General features: G+C 36.1%; 1 protein-coding gene across 20 annotated transcripts in view; it reads left to right on the plus strand.

The window, feature by feature from the left end:
- The window catches only part of LOC311435590 (uncharacterized protein), a 124,080-nt gene that overhangs the window by 57,848 nt on the left and 52,034 nt on the right, over positions 1–14,198 (plus strand). For 5 of the 20 annotated variants that reach the window (XM_084516770.1, XM_084516771.1, XM_084516773.1 and 2 more), the window contains exons 3-4: positions 6,461–6,522; positions 6,869–6,915. The exons of 1 other annotated variant lie outside the window; for it this stretch is intronic. In XM_084516770.1, coding sequence (XP_084372896.1) covers positions 6,461–6,522; positions 6,869–6,915 — 109 coding nt within the window. Of the gene's footprint in view, positions 1–6,460; positions 6,523–6,868; positions 6,916–7,127; positions 7,198–9,255; positions 9,380–10,560; positions 11,376–12,836; positions 12,972–13,116; positions 13,196–14,009; positions 14,158–14,198 lie in introns of all 20 variants that reach the window. 14 more of the 20 variants (XR_014692238.1, XR_014692242.1, XR_014692229.1 and 11 more) reach the window with 13 other exon arrangements.

Raw genomic sequence — 14,198 nt, forward strand, 5'->3', positions numbered from 1 at the left:
CCTTCTCTATGAATTTTGAATTAAAATCCATTAGTAACATTTTGCAAGTGCGTTACACTGGAAGATACATTTTTATTAACTTGTAAATGCAATTAATATGCTTCAGGCAGGATAGAGTAAGTGCTGTGAACAGTAATAGATTCCAGGTTGTACTCCCAGATGGGGGCAGCATTGCTTTAAAAAGAAAAATAAAAATAAGGAAAGGAACAGGCAGACCTGGACTGGTAATTAAACTGTTCACTCTGAGAGAAGTAGATAGACTCCCAAATCAGACTAATAAATCTGTGGGTTAATAACATGTTAGTCAGATCAGCATTCCCCGTAATCACTGCTGTTGATCCATTTGTCTGTCTTTACACAGTGAATTGATTTTAACCAAGGATTCATCAAAAAGGAAACTTGTAAGAAAAAAGGCAGAAAAATTAAGCAAACCAACCATGTTTGCTTCTTCTTTATTTCTAATGGATAACTTTTCCTTAAAATTATGGTGCTATTAATTTATTGGCAGGATTTTGAATTTTAAAATCTAAATCTTTGAATTTTAAAATATTCTAAAATATTCTTGAAATATCATCCTTGTGTTTCCCCTGTATTTCTTACTAAATTCTTATCAGTTTCTTATTAATTGATTACTTAATGAATTCCAAGAACAAAACTGATGTTGTAGAGATTGGAGGTAACTGGGTTTACTGCTAAGAGCCTGCAAAAGCATTGGCTTCTGGGCTTTGTTTGTGGCTGTGCATTTTTGTTTTCCATAGCAAGAGAGGAATTCCTTCTCCTTCAGTCAGACAGGAGTTTATGCATACTCACCTCCCATGTCTCAGAGGACCACTGCAGCAGATGGAAAATCATCTTTATTGATTCTGGAAAACAGGGTATACAGAAAATGGCAGTTGGCTTGATAAAGGAAAAAGTAAATGGGCAATGAAATGATACTTAGAGTGTTTTACAGGTACAGGGAAGACAGCTCTCAGACCAATTTCAGGTTCTGGTGCTTACATGCTTTTTGGAACTAGGTCATCATTTTTCTTCAGTTCATAAAGTTCAGTTGCACTGCCAGTGTTTTCATAGTGTAAAGATAAGAGGTGCTCAAGAAGTTAATGAATTTCTGAGAGCAATCAGGTAATTTTTTGCAGCTTGTTTTTCCATGGCTAGAGCAAAGGATACAGTGAGAGGAGATGTCCTGTTACTTCTGCTGCAGACCTGCTAAATTATTTGGCATTGAAATATGCTGCCAATTGCTTGTTCATTTGTTAACTAGGATAATCCCTTTCTTATTCAGTTTGAAAATGGAGGTGTGGTGATCAGGAGATTTGCATCTTTTTATTACCAGGAATGGTGAAAAGAACTTTGCACTTGTGTGCATAAAAGGTGTTTGTGGACTTGAACATAAACCAAAACCAGTGTGTATTCATGTAGGTATATCCACTAACAAAAAAAATAAGTCTTGGTTGTACAAAAAGCCCACAGAAGTACATTTTATAAGTGATAGGGTAGTGATTATGACCAACACGAAAATTACACGTCTCCTCAAAGACAGATGCCCATACTCATAACTTTTGTTTCCATGTTTGAATGCAATGAATGTCATCATAGTGCTCATGGCAAAGGTTTAAAGTTTGAGTGGAAGAAATGTCAACAGAGCAAACACCCTTCTCTTCCCCACCTCCCAGTAATTATTAAGAAATAATATTTTCTAAAAGTGCAATCTCATGTTGACCACTACTCAAGAAAACCCATATGCTGCATGTTATTTGCTACACATATTGCTTGACTTTAAATATTGCACAGAGTCACAAATGTCATTGTGTTCTCTGGGTTGGTTCATATAATAAAAGTATGTGCATCTCTGTTATGGTGAAGGGGACTGAAGTCGTCTAGATAAGGCTGAAATCTTTCTGGATGGCTGAACATATTAACTGTTGGATACATGGGATTGCCTGCAGCAGGTATAAAATTACATTATGTTCAACCTTTGTGTAAGAATTGCAAGATGAGTAGTTTTGAGTTGCAATTAGAAAGAGAATAAACCAAAATACTTCCTAGAGAGACAAAACCTGGAGGCAAGCTGTGTAGGGAGCATGTTCATTGTGTGTATTTCATATCTGTGTCTACATTTGTAGTGAGAGGTGTAATTACAGTATTCAAAGGCATAACTAAGTGGTCTGCATCCAGCTCAGCTGAACACTGATATCTTAAGGATATGGTAATACTTCCCTCAGAAAGTGGGGGAGCATCCAAACAGATGTCACTTCTGTTTTAGTGAAAATAGAACTAAAATTGTGAGTCAGACCTTTAAAATGTAAACTAATATCCTTTAAAATGATACAACTGACATTAACCCCAAGCCTTCTCTCTAGATGGATATCATATATACATATTATCGATAATCAGGCTTATAATAGCATGGTTCATGTGGTTAATATTAAATATTCTCAAATTCTTGAAAATTACTCATGTAGTAAAATAAAAGATGAGGCTGAAGTGTTAGCATTTCTTCTTTTATCTGATTATGGAAGATAAGCTGAATTTGTGGGACCAGTTTATAAGGTGCAGTCCTTATTTAAAAAGAAAAATAAAATAATCTGCTTTATTTTGTGTTGGCTTCAGAAATGTACTTATAAAACAAAAAGACTACAGCAGATATTTCAAGAGATTGTGGCTACGCAGAACTGTAAAAAATGGAGGATGTAGCAGAGCACTAAATATTAGTGCGCACAAGAACGGTATTTTCTTGCTCTTCCCTTTTCATGGTAGATTCTTTTAATTGGAACAAGTGAGGTATTAAACATAGCTTGTATAGATTACTCAAAATATTCCCAATGTTTTATGCATGCAGGTTGATTGCAAATGTATCATGACTAATTTATTTCTCAATTAATGTTTGTCCATTAACTAAAATATTTGTCTACTTGGACATTTTTTTTTTAAGATAGTAAACTACCTCTGGTTCTGTGCAGCTGCATTTCAATCTCTGTAAAGAAATACTATTTGCAGAATAGAGATAATGTATCAGATTTATCCTTGTGAAACTACATTGACGTTGGCCATAACTGACTTAAAGTCAGCCAGGTTTTACTGCAGGTGAAATTGACTTGTTGAGATTGGCTCTACAGCAATTGCTGATGAAACACTAATGGTATGTTCTTTTTGGCATATGAATAACATTAACTGGTATGGCAGATAGGTGGAAAAACAGCTCTTATATTGAAAAAGGAAATTTCTGCAGAACATAGTTTTTAAACCATATTTGCTATATTTCACTCATAAGGAAGCTTCTCTTTGTTTTCAGACAATCTTTAATACCAAAGTATAACAAATTGTTCACTTAAACTCAAGACAGGTTATGAGGAAATCTATATGCAAGGAAGATGTGAATACCTTCAAATCTTTAATTCATGATACATTTAACCTTAGTAACCTATATAACTCTTGGTCAAGAGATAGAAGAAGAGGGCTAGCTTCTGTCATAATGTATTTTATGCTTCAATACAAGCAGGCAGAGGAGTGCTGGGGGAGGGGACCAATATGTTGTATTTATGTCTTTTTCTCGTCTTTAAGAAGTTCAACTACAGAATCATACAGGTTGGAAAAGACCTTCAAGATCGTCAACCTGAAAAGTCCTATCACTAAACCACATCCTTTAGTACCATGTCCACACATCTCTTAAATTCCTCCACCATTTCCCTGGGCAGCCCATTCCACTGCTTGACCATCCTCTTTGTGAAGAAATTCTTCTTGATATCCAGTCTAAATCTCCACTGGCTCTAACTGAGACATTAGATAAGAGTTTGTATTTATTTTATTTTTAAGCTACTAAGTTCCTGTTTTCAGGAAACCAGTACTGGTCCTTTCAAATTATGTCATATTTTTGGTAACAATGTGAAGCTAAAAGTATTAAAGATGCTGCATGATGGTATTGTGGCATTGTGAGAGCAATCGAAGTGAATTCAAAATAGAAAATACTGGAGAGTTTCTAGAGGAACCTATTTCATCACAAAGGACCCGGTAGTGTTGGCTGCATTAATCAAAAATGTAGGGATTGCTCTTGGCTAGTTCCCCTTAATTTTATGTGAAAAAACTATGGAGTTTTTTTGTTTTTATGTAGAACAAAATCAGTGTCTCAGCCTTTAAACCTTTATTAAAAAAAAAAAAAAAAAGTTTATTTTCTGGCCTGTTCATTTGTTTGGTCCTTGTGATTATCTTCAAACTCTCTACAGGACATCATCTTCTCCCATAAGGGTGCTGAAGCTATACTTCAATGCAGGCCTCTGTCCTAGTTTTTTTTTTTTTTTTTTCTCAATTCTTTGCAGTCTTTCTCCACTTTTACTGATACAAAGTCAGTTTATGTCTGAAAAGATACATGAAATGCCTACTCCCTTTACTATTACTTCCAAATTGTCAGTATAAAATGTTTAGTCTGACAAATTCTTTTCATATCTTTTAAGTGGTAGGCAGTAAAAGACAAAAACGAGAACCCTAGTTATCAGTATTTTAGGCAAGTAAACAAGTTTAAATGAGAACAAGTATTTAATAGTAATGCGTCTTGTCACACTAATGTAAATATATTGGGTGAATTAGAATGTCTTCACAATAAAAACAATGTGAAAAATCTTCACCTAAACAAAGCTCTGTTCATCTATAGTTTTCTTCCTGAGACAAAACTCAGCCAAGTGTTTTCAAGAGGATTTGCAGGTTCAAAGCTCTTTCATTCTGCTTGGATGGCATGCACAGTGACATTGATGCTACTTCTGTATGCTCTGTATTTTCCACTAGTTAGTATCCATTGAACCTGTGAACTGGAATGAGGAGAAATGCCACTTCACAGCACTTCACTGCGGGATAATCTCAAAATTAAGTTCTGGGAGACACTCTGTTGGCTTCAGAAGCTGTGAATTTGAACAAAACTTATTAACCCTCCCTAAAGATCTTGTTCCGCTTAAGCTCTAGTGTTTGAACTATTTCTCAGTTTGTAAGAGAGTGTATCTTTGAGATGTACTTTTTGTGTTTGACCAGTTTCTAGCATGATGACTCATATATATATTTTTTTTACTTAAATTTTCCTATTCTGATGCTGAGTTTTCACCTTCCTCAAAAAGTGCTTTGCTTTTTTAAACCCATATAGTAGACTGTCTGTGAAGTGATCAAACTACTCATGATGGAATCTTTTTTTTTTTTTTTTTTTTTTTTTTTTTTTTTTTTTTTCCCTTCCCTTGGAAACCTTTAATAACATTACCATTTTGTAGCAAGACTTGATTTAAGATTGGGGCAGAGAACAAACCTCTCAAGCAGCTTCTTTTCAAAGAATCTGATCTGAGTCCAGAGCCATTCATAAATAGGAACTGCCACCCTAAGCTACTCAGCTTCTTACCAAAAGTGAACCTTTCCATGCAACAAAGACGAGAACTTGAAAAAAAAATCTGGAATATTGCTGACTAATTCTTCTTATAAAGGGTAAATTACAGATGTAGAATGGGGAATTTCTCTTAGAAATTATTTCTATGAAAAGAACTTCACTACCTAAAGTGCATCTCTTTATCTAAAAAGTTTTAACTCAGCATCTTCAGTTTTTGAATGAGACTTGGCCTTTCATAGGCTCATTATAGAGCATACACCATTGTGTGGACCACATGAAAGATGGAGTTTCTATGAAACTTTTAAAGTGTAGAGAAAAAAAAAAAGTATTAAAAGTTGCTTTAATGTCTCTTAAGTGTAAATTTGTGCAAGGGTGGTGATTGTGTGAAGTTTGATCCATTAATGGAAAGTGATCCAAGTCTGAGCAAATGCTATGGGATGTAAACACCCACAATGAGCTTTAACCTGAGAAGCTCAGAGCTGTGCTCTGTGGTTTTTTCCCTGCTCCATTCTTCTCTGTTTTCTGCTTAGTCTTCCAGTGACCATCCCCAGGGCTCCTGAGCTGAGTTTAGGACTGTCTATATTCCTCCTGTCTTGAACACTCTGGGATCGGTGCTCCATCTATAATTAGGTTGGAGATGGATTCTGCCCTTTCCTGGGCTTTTGTTGAAATCAGTCCCTGAATCCTGCTGCAGCAGCTCCTTTCAGACACCAGTGGTTCAAGGCTCCAGAAGATTGCTGCGACTACCTTTGGTCTACTGGGAGCTGCATCCTCTGCATGCTTCCTTGTCTATTTCAAATTCATCTGTGCCTTTTCCTGCTCTCTTGGAACCAAATGCAATACAAAGAGGGATAGATCTTTTTTTTTTTTTTTTTTTTTTTTTTTTTAAATCTGATCAGCTGTATGTTTTACGTTCTACAGACACTATCTAGGAGTTCCTGGTAACTGTCAGATTCCCTTAGCTGTTTTGTGAGCAATTGGAGTAAGAAAAGGAGGGTTGCCAAATATCAAAATTAAATGGTTAAAATGAACATGACCAAAGAATAGATTAAAAAAATAATAATAATAATAATAATAAAAAATCCCTTAATCCTTTATCCACAGCTGAACATCTGGATGGAGGACAACTAACGTTTTGGTGTTTTGAACTGACTGCCTTAGCTCAGGTTGTTGCAAAAAATTTATTTCTATAAGGTGAAAACTTACTGTTGTAGGTAGAGGGTGATTGAAGCGGCTAATCACTTTCTGTGCCAAACTGTCATAAGAGGGAATTTGAGCTACAGTAGCTCGTTTTTAATGAGTAATCTAAACCAAAGATTTATGCACCTTATTGCAGTAAAAATACTGTCTTCAGATTTGCCTGAAGTTTTATTGCATATTGCTACAAACCATCAGTTCAAATGTGAAGTTTGATATTATTGTCAAGATGCATTTCATGAAGGGTTGAGTACACCCAGACACATACAAACCAGAAAAAGCACAATCAGACAAGTGCTCTTTTCTTCTGTTCAGGTGATCCTCAAGGTGGTTGATCCTCAAGCTACGAGTGCACCTATTTGGTGAGTCTGCTATGGGCATTGCTTTACCTCGTGCCTTAGATGTTGCATTTTCATTTTACTGATTATCCTCCTGTAGAGGAAAGCAAATATTTCTTACCTGTAAATTACAAACATGATATGCTTTAAGGAGCACTTAAAAAGTTTGATGCTGCTCTCTACTTTATTTCCTCGCTTGTCAGTTTTATTGTGTTCTTTTACTCTCTTAAGTGCAGGAATGAGAGGGCTCGCAACTCTGGCGTGTTAAGGGCATTATCAGTGCAGATCAGAGTCATCCTAGTAATGGTATGTGGGAATGAGCAGAAGATAAATGATTAGTGTTGAATATAAAAATGTGTCCAAGATTTGTATGTGTTACTTTGTTGAATCTGTTTGCCTGCATCTTGTGTTATTCAGGTGTCTTTTCTGATCCTCTGCCTGCATCTTTATTTGATGTCTTTTGTAATCATTAATGAAAAGTCACAAACTACTTTCCTTCCTGGATAAATGATTTAACAGAAAAAAAGTCTATATTTCCATGCTTCACCTAACTTTAGATACGTAAGAGTGAGGGACAAGCAGAAAGATCTTAAAAACAAGCCAAACGCCACACCACTGTTTTTAAGAATGTATAAAATCTGGTGTCAAGTTTTATACATGCAAACTCTTGCCACACATGCTGTATGTCCAGGTACCCTTGAAAGGTGAAAGCCCAAGTTCCTACGTAGATGTCTATTTCAGTCCTGAATCATATTTAGAATAAACACAAATTTTTGTCTATAATTGCGGGAATAATTTTTCATCTGCTAGGAAAACCAAGGGAGAGTTTGAAGCTATGGGCTACAGTAAGCACACACAATACCAAATGCCTACTATGCTTTAGCAAAAAGCCATAAACAAAATAATTAAAAAAGTTATTCCATAGTAGTTTTTCCCATAAACTGAAATAATTGACTGTGACTTGCCTGATAGTTCTCAAGGGCTCCAATGCTCCATTGCAATCTCTTGGTTAAAAAGAAATATGCTTTGTAGAATTCCACTAAGAAAGGTCTGCTGCTGTAAAAATGTTAACCTGTATTGTTTTATATATTATACAGTGTTGGAAATTTTGTATGTAATTGATCATATGTAAGTGATTTAATATTGTGCTGCTACTCCATACAGCTAGGGGCAGCTAGTGTTCCTTAGATAAGCTTTGTGTGAATAAATTAGGTGTTATTAACAGAAACTGCTGGATGAGTCATTATGAAGGGATGATAAGCCCCAAAAATATTGAAGGCAGAAGCCTCCAGGAAAACAATTTCCAATTGCTAAATAAAAGATTTATAGTCACAATGTTATCAAAAAAATTGGTGGCTGCCTAATTATTCATAATGTTACACTCAAAGAGGAAAAGGGAAGGGGGGGTAAAACAGGTTCTTGCTATTACAGTAAATTTGGGGAGTTAATGGAAGAATTGTTCTGTTTCCATCTTTGCTGTAGACTTGCTGTCTGTTGAGGTCTACCACTCTAGAGTGCATCTCTATAAGTGAGGTGTTATTCTTTTTTAACCTGAAAATGAATGTACAAGGTCTTCATGAATGTTCATTAAAGGATAAAATCAGATCTCTAAATAGGAGAATCATCTGTTTCTTGCTTTACCCTACCATAAAGAAAATAGATTTACTAGGTAAATAATACAAGACTGGATACGAAGTCTTGCTCTAGAGAGATGTTATGAATAAGAAAATTCAGTTGTTCTTCAGACAATCAACTCTGAAAGCAATCTGTTATGCCTGAGCTTTAGAAGGTGCTGAGGACTTGATGTGATGTTGCATATTGGATGTGCTACCATATCCACAGCCTTAGGGTTCAGCTGAAGAACAAATGTCAACTGTTTTCTCGCTGTTGACAATTTATACCAGATTTAAACTCTCCTGCAGTGTACTTCTACATTCTCTTTTCATGCATAGGTTAATAAACACAAAATATTTTTAACATACGATAACATTTGACTTTTGTAAATGTTAGTTATATCTTCCATACTGTTGCAGTCATACCTCAATTTACTTTTGTCAGAAAATGTAGACTAATGATATTCTAAGAGCAGGGAAATCCCAGTCAAAACTGTAACTGTACAAAATGCAAAAAACCTAACTACTCCTAAAATTTGCTTATGATTCTAAATTGCCTTTTTTAGAAATATTTCAAAAAAAGTTTCAAATTTGCTTTGGAGAAGCAAATTATGACAATAGCACTTTTTACTTTTTTCTTGCTTATCTTAATTCTAGCAGTAATAGGTATGGATGTTTCTGGAATTATATCTCAGATCAATTAAAATAAATATTTTAAGTTCCTTTCTTCTTTTTTCCTTTCTGTGTACAGGAAGAAAATGTATGTAAGAAAAATTATATTACAATGACAGTGTCTATTGCAATAGGCTGCCTTTAATGATGGAATGAAGAACAGCTGTCATAAAAGTTTATCTTTCCATCTGAATGAAGTACAGGTACAGTTTTTAGAATTGTAATTTTGTATAGTCTTTTTTATTCTTCTGGGAGCTATTGATATGAATGGGACATAAAGCCATTAAAACCAGTGTTGCATATGACTTCTGAAATCAGGGGAGTAACTAGCTTTAACACAGAAAATGATTACAGTTAATTCTACGTGCTAGTTACTTTCTTTTCAATCTCTGCTTAGCATTGGATATGGAGAAGACCAATGTAAGTCTTGAGTTGTAATACTGAAGCTAAAGCACGGTAAACACTGTCATGGTCCTGTGAATACCTACCTTACACTATATATTTGGGTTTATAGTTCATGCCAGCAGAGCTGACAGAGCATGATTCCAGTAAGTTTTTGCCCCTCTGCTGAAGCTTTACCATTGCATTGAAATAAAGCTGGCTGTTTTACCCCAACACTTAGACGAGGGCCCCCTCAGTGCTGCTCAGGTGTGAAATTTCTCCATTTAGAGCTCTCCCTACAGGCCCACTTTGGCAGCCCCTCTCGGGCCTACCCCTTGCTTTTGGCCAAGCCCCACAGAGGCCCCCTCAGTTGCCTCCCAGAGCAAAGTTTCTCTCAGCTAGGTGCTTGTTGCATGTTATGCTTTCTTTGAGCAGCCGCTTTCCAGCCCAGTGCAGCTCAAACTTTCTACCTCCTGTCAACCTTAATCCCAACTGTGGCTGACCCACGCAGAAGTCACACAAGTTTTTCATTTTGGCAATGTCTGGGACTTCTTTAGTGCTCTGCCTGAGATTAGGGCAATCAAACAACAGTGCAGGCTGCTGCAAGAGTTTGGCTGCCTTTGGGCCTAGTGGCTCCTAGCTTGTCATGTAAGGATCAGCCCAATGGTTTATTATCTTGGAGAGAAGGTTTTGAGCCTCAGTAGTAATAGGGCTGAGCAGAGGCTGCTGAGTAGTTAATTTGGTGTAATTCTTTACAAACCAAAGCAGTTTGTGAGAGACAATACTAAAGAGAAACCAAGAGAGTTGACAGTTTCCATTTCTGCAGGAGTTTCTGTTTTTATTTCCTGTTGCATCATAACCATGCTGAGCTTTGACAGTATTCTCCTAAACTGGGTTTGTATATATTTGTTTTAGATAGTGTGTGGGAAGCTGTGTGGAACACTCTCTTTGCTTGAGAAATGTGCTTTCACAAGACTCTTTCTGATGTGTGCTTTCTTTCCAGTTCTAGGGTTTCTCTGTACCTGTCATTTTCCAAGGTTCTGAATGTTGTGGGTTTGGTTCAGATGTTTTTTTTTTTTTATTTAAAAAAAAAAAAGTCTTTTATGATGTGGCCATGTGATCTCAGCTGGAGCATGACATGTCGACGAGACTGACAGATTCTCTTAAGCAAGGAATAGTGAATGGGAAAGAACTGATAACCTTCATGTTATTATCTGATAATTAAAGCTGTGATCTAATCAACCCTCATCTGTTGCTATCACATGGTTCTTACAAGAAAGCCATTTCTTGGTGGAGTCCCCTTGTTAAATCAAAACTGCAACAAAGTAGATAATGCTAGACTGTAACTTGTCTGAATGCTTTGTGCTATAGTACTGCTATATGACATCACCCTCATTATCTCTAGCATTGCTATTTTTATGTACTTGTAACCTTAAATTTTCTCTGGGATTACATACTCACTTTGGAAATACAAAGCCATGTTACTGTGCAAACTAAAATCATCTGGAAAAAAAAAAAAAAGAAAAAAAAAAAGATTACAGTGACATGTTCAAACACTGAAAGAAGTTGATTCTACAGCCTTCTTTCAGTCTGGTGGTGGCAGACTGCACCCAAAAGATGTGCACTATGAGCCTGCAGATAAGCTGCTTCCAGGTAAGCATGGTGATCCAGGCTAAAGAGGCTCTCTTGATGCCTCTCTTGTAGAGTGAAGCTGAATGCACTAATGGAACAGATTTAGTGTTAACATTTTGGCTAATGGGCTCAAGCACAGCTGGACATCTTCCTCTGGACTAAAACTTGGAGTTTCTCATGATGAAGGTACAAAAACATAGGAAAAAAAATTGTTGCAGGCAAGAACGCACCTTGCAAGAATCTTGAAATGTCACCTGCTTAAATATAGTTACAGATATTTCAGTGGTTGGATCACAATAAAAATCTGCTCTATTTCTACTAAATAACAAATGTAAACTTCCCAGTGAAGCAGACTGATTGAATGCAGTATCTAGGAATCTGGTATATTTTATTTGACTGCCACTAAGTTTTTGATAAAATGAAGCAATTTTGCACTTGCATGATATTGCCATGTATTCAGATGCTTGTGATGCTACCTTAGTGACTGGAATTATACAATTGTTTTAAATTAATTAAAAAAAATAAAATAATTTGTCATTATTGATGTATTTTTAGAACTAAATGAAGTGTCTGGTATTTACCACAATGAGAATATTTAAAATATTTGTCTACTACCCAATGTGTTTGTGCCCTTGAAATTTTTCTCTTAAAAATAAACAAACAAACAAAAAAGCAAACAAAAAAAATGCCTCACAAAGGATTTAAAAAATCTGAATGCATGGAGGAACGTGCTGTTTTCCTCTAACTTTTATGTGTAAAAAATGTCTAATTTGATTAGAAGACTTATGGCTTTAGATGCTTAATTTTGTATCTGTATTCTAGAAAAATAGTATTATGTATTGCCTTGTCTTCCACCTCATCTTCACAGTACAAAGACATAAAGGATCACAGTAGACTGCTGAGTCCTCTGTTGATGCATCTGTTTTTTTGTTTTTTTGTTTTTCCTGTGGTGACCAACGTGATACTGAATGTACTTGTTTAGGACTGCGTAATGCCTGTTACAACTGCTAGTGTAGTAGCAACTTACATTACACAAGGAGAACAGGACAAATCTGAATACTGTCATCGGGAATGATGTTTAAATCTTTCTGCCACAGATGCCTTCATATGAAATGGTGAGACATAGCAGCAGAGCATAACTGATAATTCATCAGCATTCACCGCTAGAGGCAATAACAGACTCTTGTTTTTCTGATTTTAGCGTTTTGATTTTCATTGCAACCGTAGTGCATGTCTCTAGGAACAAAGAATAATTTGCAAGGTCATAGTGTTGCACAATGAGCTGACTTCCCCACATCTGTTGCAAATGAGATTCTTCTTTCAGAAGTCATATTTTCTTATTGAGAGGTGGACTATAACAAGTCAAATTGCTGCTAATCATACCAAAAAAATTAATGAATTAGAAGTTGTTTATAGTTTCACACTGAGAGTCAGCTTTCTCAGTGATATAAATCAGCATGGCATTTCTAGCTGTGATTGTGTCCTGATGTCACAAAATCATTGAGTCAAACCTGCCCTTAAAAGATGTTTATTCCCGTGACAGCCAAGAAGGGCAGAAGGCCCATTCGTTGATATGTGCTTTGACACAGGGTTTGAAACATTGGTCTATTCTGTACAGCTATCAAAAAGGAGTATCTCTGTTTTTAGGAATGTTTTTCAGAACAAACCAAGCAATTTTCAGCAGACCTAGGAGGAGGGTGAGGGAAAGGGAAGAAATAACTTCAAGGCTCAGCATCCAAATTTAAGTGCCTAATTTACCAACAGTGAAAATATGGAGTGTAAGTAAGTGGAAGTGACTGCCAGGGTCAAGTCTGAGTACCCATTTAAGTGTCCTCAGAGAGCTTTCACGTGTCCGTTTGGGTGCTTGGGTGTTGAAACTGCCTCTTTGCCTGGCTTTATAACTATAGATGTCTTTGCCTTGGTTTAGTTGCAGGAAGAATCCTGTTTGTCAAGAATATTTCAGCTAACAGATGAGAACTGTTCATTTTGTGACAAACCTGGCTCCAGTAAGTTAATAAAAGTGTACTACTACAGAATTAGTAGTGGCAATCCATAATGAGATGACGGGATGTTGTTAGTGGTGCTAATAAGTTATCAAGACTTAGGATCTGAAGGAGCCTGAAGAGTACTGGTGGTACTTCTTTTCAAAGCACTACTATTCTAATATAGGAGAAGAAAAGCAAGTTGGAAAGGAGCACTGAAAAAAATCCTCTCCATCATCTTACTTGTTCATGTATGAGCAGAAACATCAACTGAAGGAATGCTCTAGGCAATTTAATGTGGTCAGTAGCTTCAGTATCCTTGACCCAGCTGTAGTCGATCTGTTATGGTTCTAGGGAAAAGGTTATCCTTGCTAGAGTCCTTTGTACAAGTTATTAATTAGGGAGAAGAGACAATAACTTAATTCTTCTATATAGGGGACTGTCTAAATTATTTATTATAATTATTGCCTTAATGACCTAGAAAGTCATGACCGTGTTGGGTACAATGAACAACTCATTATCCAAAGACTGGCAGTATTAGCACAGCGAATGGGATAAAGATTCCTTCTTCAAGCAGGCCAAATGCTACCCCAGGAAAGCTGGATCCAAGCATAATTCTTACAGGAGAAATAAAGTAATTCTTCTTTAATAATTATAAATCTACCATCTGAGATAAGCTATTTCAGTGTTTATTAATTTTCACTGTTCATTTGGAAGGTTCCCTTTTTTTGCAGTCTAATTCAGTTTATCACCAGCTTTTAATTACTACTTTTTGTATCCTTGTCAGGAAATACTGTACAAATTATCTACCCTAAATAAGAGATATTTTTCCCAATAGAATTCTGTGTGAAATGATAACCACCTTACAGCCTTCTCCTGGCCAGTAGAAATGGACCTGTGTTTAAGAAGTTTTTCTTGAGAAATTTTCTCCAGTGTGCTAAAACTGATGACTTGTGTGCCCATAATTCTGCTATCTTGGAAAAAAGGTGGGTTTTTTTGTTTGTTTTGTTTTGTTTTTTTATCATTT

The sequence above is a fragment of the Aythya ferina genome, assembly GCF_964211825.1.
Source record: "Aythya ferina genome assembly, chromosome: 4".
Lineage (NCBI taxonomy): Eukaryota > Metazoa > Chordata > Aves > Anseriformes > Anatidae > Aythya > Aythya ferina.